This window comes from Dipteris shenzhenensis, chromosome 33, assembly GCF_047967505.1.
Source record: "Dipteris shenzhenensis isolate YYH24624 ecotype China chromosome 33, Dip_SZ_1.0, whole genome shotgun sequence".
NCBI lineage: Eukaryota > Viridiplantae > Streptophyta > Polypodiopsida > Gleicheniales > Dipteridaceae > Dipteris > Dipteris shenzhenensis.
In genome coordinates this window covers 25,170,780-25,176,779 of record NC_141628.1, presented here as the reverse complement: position 1 = coordinate 25,176,779, position 6,000 = coordinate 25,170,780, and the positions used below count along the sequence as shown (strand labels likewise).

At 43.3% G+C, this 6,000-nt stretch overlaps 1 protein-coding gene across 3 annotated transcripts in view; it reads right to left on the bottom strand.

The window, feature by feature from the left end:
- Window positions 1–289: 289 nt before the first annotated feature.
- LOC147879875 (ATP synthase subunit B) overlaps window positions 290–6,000 on the bottom strand; it is a 28,376-nt gene continuing 22,665 nt past the window's right edge. For all 3 annotated transcript variants that reach the window (XM_087371954.1, XM_087371955.1, XM_087371956.1), the window contains 8 exons: window positions 3,109–3,171; window positions 2,915–3,021; window positions 2,753–2,834; window positions 2,449–2,541; window positions 2,135–2,199; window positions 1,687–1,961; window positions 705–813; window positions 290–546 (listed from right to left, as the gene is read on the bottom strand). In XM_087371954.1, coding sequence (XP_087228080.1) covers window positions 1,937–1,961; window positions 2,135–2,199; window positions 2,449–2,541; window positions 2,753–2,834; window positions 2,915–3,021; window positions 3,109–3,171 — 435 coding nt within the window. In that variant the 3' untranslated portion in view covers window positions 290–546; window positions 705–813; window positions 1,687–1,936. The remainder of the gene's footprint in view (window positions 547–704; window positions 814–1,686; window positions 1,962–2,134; window positions 2,200–2,448; window positions 2,542–2,752; window positions 2,835–2,914; window positions 3,022–3,108; window positions 3,172–6,000) is intronic.

Below are 6,000 nucleotides of genomic sequence, written 5' to 3'. Positions count from 1 at the left end.
TGGAAAGACTGCTTGCCACAACCTAGTTTAGTGCTATTTTACTACGAATTTTTCATGCTCTACAACATGATGCTAAAACATGTTCAATGTGATGTAAAAATAGGCCCAACATTGAAAAGGATCTATTTTGCTTAGTGAGGTACTCCTCTAGATTGCTACCGATGTAGAATACGTGCAACTACTTTGGATAATCACTATGAAAGTTGAGAGCAAATTAAAAATCAATGTAATTATTAAATTGATATTTAGAAATCCTAAGAAGCTTCATCTGCTAATGCATTAACTCTACATTTCTCCTTTGTAAAGACTTCATCAAAGTCACACGAATACCAATCAACATATTGATAATCACATTTTAGGTCATGCTACCAAGTATGTTACTTAGCACTTCTCAAACTACTACATAGTTTTTCCCATGTGTAGGACAAAAACCCTAAGAGTACCAATAAACAATTCAAGCATCTAATTGACGCCTATACATGTCTTCATCTATGATCAGAGGTGGTATTGTCCAAGAACCCAAAGAATGTTTTAAAAAGCTCCCACCTGCATCCCATGTCACACAATAGAAAAGGCCAATAGTGCAACCTTTAAGAAAATTGTTAGCATTTTGCTAAAAGAGTTTAAATATTGCTTTGAAATTGATAAGATATTTTATATTAGGCATAACTTGCAATACTACTAACAAGAATATCGAAGTAAACCTTCAATGACTGCCTCTTCACAACGCTTTTTGTAATGAGATGCTAGCATAGGTTCAAGCTTCTCCAACAAGATGTTGTACTCTTCTTCTGCTTCACCTATGACTTCCGCCTAAGACAAATTCAAAAACAAACTTAAACTTCAGGAATTGCAACTCAGCCAAATGGGGGTTGTGATTTCTTTCGCACACAATCATGATCATGTATTTGTGTACAAAAATGCAGATGGAAGTAGGAAGGTCAGACCGGAGATAGGCAAGGAGGCCAGGGCGGGTGAAGAAAGAAGTGAGGTTGGGAAGCTGTAACAAGGGCGATGACTGGGAGTTGGGATGGAGGAGGGAGGGATCGCCTTGAAACTGAATGAACATATGTTAGTGAAATCGTGTCCTATGTGTATAAGGCATCACCTCTGGTGGAAGATCGAAGAGCTTCTCTCACTCTGGAAAACCTAGCTGCTCAAGATGAGGCAATTCCAGTTGCTCTCTCTACAAAGAGGCCACTGGCTGAGATCCCATCCAACCTATGCCGCTTGCAAGCCGTCTCCTCTAACTCTTTGCTACGCAGTTGCCGACTCTCTTGCCCTCCACTCTAGTCCAAACTCCCTTTGAAGTGGTGACCCAAGCAACTTGTGACTGCGGCGGCTGTGGCACTCGACAAGGGGGCAGGTCCTGCCTTCCCTGCCCTTCTGCTGATGGTCCACAGGGACCTAGGGGTGAGAGGGATGGCTCGCAAAGCGTAGCAGGCAAGCGAGGGGAGCAGGATGGGAAGAGAAGCCGGAAGGGGAACGGGGAAGGGGGGGGGGGGGGGGAGCTACCAGGGAAGAGGCGGAGCAGGCAGCTGCATATGAGGCATCCAATTCTTACCTTTAGTGTGCAAGCCTCGAGTGAGATTATTATGTTTTCCTCCAGTACGTGCAAAAGTGTCACCTTTGTTTTCACCAAAAAAAAACTCAAACAAAGGTGAAGTGGGTAATTGGCAAACTCACAAGCATACATGGAGCCTTATCCGCACCATACAGCCTCAAGAACATTCGAAGTATGTTGAAACTGTTTTTCAACACATCTTCCTGCAGCCGAGGTATCGTTGATTCAAGAAGTCTTCTGTTCAAAATATCAAATATCCTTGGGAGACACTCTAAAGTGCCTCAAAAAAAGAAAAGACTTTGCAAATATTCACAAAATTCACAATTTTGCTCCATGAAAGAACTTCCTGTAATTTGTATAGGATTGAATCCTTCACGTCTTTACCTCGTAGTCAAACCTGCAAAATCCAATTGACAAAGGAAAGAAAAAGATGCTAAATCTATGTATCCAGTAGCATAGTCGAAACCATTTCACTCAAATCAATTTTCAGTGTAACAAAAAGGTAAACAGCATTGGGGTTCTGTAACTGTTCACATCAAAGATGAGGCAAAGGACAGAATGATGTCTTACAGATCATCTGAGATCTCCACAAGAAATTCTGATACTGATAGAAACTCCATATGTGTTTCATTAACCTGCCAGTTTTGGATATACACAACAATAATCTCAATAGACAGTCAGGCCCTCACCTTCATTAACTGAGATTCGTAAGACTCATACCACAATAATCAGGAGAATAGCATTCTTAATTCTGCGGGAGAATCGATACGATTATCTTTTTCACCTTCAAATGATGAAAACTGTGTCCCACTGCGGCGTTATTTAGTATAGATATCTACCAACATTAAAAAGCTAATTGAGCGTTATTAAGGAGACATAACTACCGGCTGACTTGATAATTCATACAGCAGGAGATTGAGAACACGGTAGTCGAAGGACTTCAGCTTGATTGCTCTCATCACATCTGAGGTCAATATCTGCCCAAATCTCAAATACTTCAGAGCATGTACCACAATGGCCCAGGAGGAAAAACAGCACCAATCAATCAAATTCCAGCTGAGCGCAAAATTGACCATTCACAATTACAAACCCAGGACATTTTAATTAATGAAGAATATACTCCGAACCGTGAGCTTGAGTCAACTTACATAGCATGCAAGTCCATAATCTTCTCAAAAAATGACAAACCTGTTTTTTGGCTGATAGAGAACTGCATAGAGAATGCTCCAGGTTCCAATACTCACGTCCATCTTGTAACTCTTCCTCAATCCTGCAAACATGAGATGAGAACTTGTCCCTATAGCTGTAGAACCATTCCTCACATGCAAAAATTCAAAACATAATGAGCACCTCTTGGTCAATAAGTTTGCGCCTGCCAAGGCTGCTCGTAAGGGCTTAAAACAGTCTTCTTGAACAAGAGTTGAGGTCTGGCTCCCGATTCCCCCAGGCAAAACACCCTGGAGGATATGAAGAAATTTTTAATAAAGCTTGGAATTGAACATTATCAAGCGAAAACATAAATTCGTTTTGGCTGATTTTCCCACCTCTGTCTGCTGCAAGGTAGCATATTTTGGAGGGAGAAGCTGCTCTTCTTTTTGTTCATCTATCTGCAAATCAGATAAGTAACAACAAGATCACATCACCTTCCAAGGCTGGAGCAGAGGGCAGCTTTTGATCTGATTTCAACCATTTGCTCCACAGCTTTATGTCTTTATCTTGTGCCTCAAAACCTGGGACCTACAGGAGCTACGGGATTTTTGCCACAATTACTTTAGTAAGTTAAAAGTCATTAAAATGTAAAAAGCAGGATCAAAATACTACTCCAGTGAATACAATGCATGCATTAATGTACACATAAGGTTGCAATGCAGGGACCTATCCTCAACCTCTCCTCTCCTAGCAAGTGGCACTGAGTAGACTTCCCTCCCTGTTTGCGGCCCTTTCTGCCAGCGACCCATGTCTGTGTATCCGTACACTCACTTATGGACAGAGACTTGAAGGCTGCTGCTAAAGGTGCCCAGGAAGGGGATGAACACAGGGAAATAACTTCCTAAGGGAAGTGAGATGGTGCTTAGGGAGCAAGCACTGGAAAACCCTTTAGGAGCAGGTGGTTGCTTGGAGACTGCTGCCCAGAGAAGGGGACAACTGCAAGTGGCACTTTGAGTCCAAACTAGGGCACCTAGACAAGGAACAAACGTGTGTGTGTGTGTGTGTGTGTGTGTGTGTGGCTCTCAACAAGGGATGGAGATATGGGTTATACATACCGTCATAATGCTTTCACTCATTACTGGGCTCGACTTGACAGATGGTATTTGGTGGATGCTCAGCAGTATGCTAGTTTTACATGTGCATTATGGGTTGATCATTCCCTCTTGCTGTCTGATCACTTTCCAGTATGCTTGACATTATCTATAGCACGGTTGACAGATCATATGCCTTTTTTTGGTCGTCGTCTACTCCATATTAACAGTGCTTATTTGCTTCATCAACAATTCCAGAATATGGTGAAAGTGGCTGTCCGCCCCCTCCTCTTACATGCTCAGGAGGATATGGATTTTGCTTGGATCAGTCTTGCACATCGCCTGCAGGCTGTTATTCAAGATTATGGACGGAGTCACATGGAGAACCTCAGGCTTAAGCTGAAATGGGCTCAATCTCACAAGCAACAAATGGATGTAATCAGCTCTTATAGGCAGCTCGCTTCCTCTGAACAGGATTCTTGAGCTTATGCGGTTCACATCATCCATCAAAATGATCTTCGCAAATTAAAGAAGTGGCAAATCCGAGCTCACATGAAACCCCTTTTGGATAAGGGTTGCTCCTCCAAGGCCTTCTTTAAAAGTTTGCATGCGGATCGACGAAAGGAGGATATTTGCAAGATCAAGCAGGATGATGGCACCTGGACCACCTCCAAATCAGAATTGGAATTGCAATGCTCTAGTCATTTTCAGCATCTCTTTTCTCCTCAGCCTGATTATTCGATACAAGTGAATGCAGCTAGGTCTCAATTTCTTATGCATGTTCAGCCTATATTGTCTTTGGAACAGGCTCATGCATTGGAGCAGCCATTTATGCATAATGAACTGGATGATGCTTTGAGTCATTTACGTAAAGGCAGCTCTCCTGGTTGGGATGGATTGACTGTTGAATTTTTCCTTGCATTTTGGGATGATCTCAAGGACACTCTTCTTCTTATGATCAATCATGCTTGGGCAGAACAATCTCTTCCTCCTCCTTGGAAGCATGGCCTTGTCAAATTGATCCCAAAAAAAAGGTTGTGTGAGACAATGGCTGATTGGCGGCCCATTTCTCTTATGCCAGTCATTTACTAACTCATTGCCAAGATGATTGTCCATAGGGTTCGATTTATCTTGCAGGCAGGACTTCATCCTAGGCAATATGGGTTTGTTCCCAGAAGGCAGATTACTGACAATATCTCCAATGTTTTTGTTATGCTCTAGCCGAGATAGCATGACCTCGGATAGATCGGTGGGCATTTTCTCTAAGGTGACCAACTTTTGTAATAATTAATGTGCGTAATTAAATGGTCAAGAGAAGTAACTGCCAAGGTCCTAGGTGAGGGCGTAATGGCATTGACTAGATAGTTCTAATAGGGCTTGGGCCTAGGTGCATCTAAATGTGAGAATTGCCAAGGGGCAATTTGTTTTAAAGGAACTCCAAGAGAGGGGTGAAAAAGGATGCATCCTAAGTAAGGGCCTAAAATGTAGACATGTGGCCAGGAACTATCTAGGGAGATGTGGTTCTCAAGGATAAACATGAAGGAAATACGTAGTGATGTTTATGAAAAAAAAAGAATACGTATCATGCCCTTGAGAGTTGGCTGGGAGGATCGTAATACTGCCATCGCCCGTGAGTCTGTTGAGTCAGTGCATCGGTTCAGCATCAGTCAGGAACAGTAGAGAAATACAGGAGATAGGAGATAACGTCTGACACTTGGTATCAGAGCGCAGTAAGGGAGAGTCGACGGGCAGCAAGGGAGAGTCGACGCGCAGCACGATAGAGATCGACGTGAAGGAGCTGTTTAGGAACGATTGAGGGAACAATTGCGTAACCCTGCTCGTCGTCATCTCCACGCAAGTGACGAAAGCTACGAATGGACAGTAGGACTGATTGAAGGAAGAAAGGCTTGGAGCGTAGGTTATCATTGGTAGGAAGGTCGACGGAGCAGGTTGATGTTCTACTGCGACGGTGTGGCGGAGTGTAAACGCACGCTTACGAAGACCTTCCCTCACCTAACTCAATCAGCGCGAAGGGCCAGAATAAAGCGCAATTGGAGATATAGGCCTTCGACGAGCGGAACGCATGAACGGTGATAGTGTGGCGCCGTTGACGAAACCAGAACACAGGCGCTGTCACGTCAATTCGTGTATTGCCTACTCAACCTGCGTGGAGCTTCCAAGGAGCAGTCCTTCCCT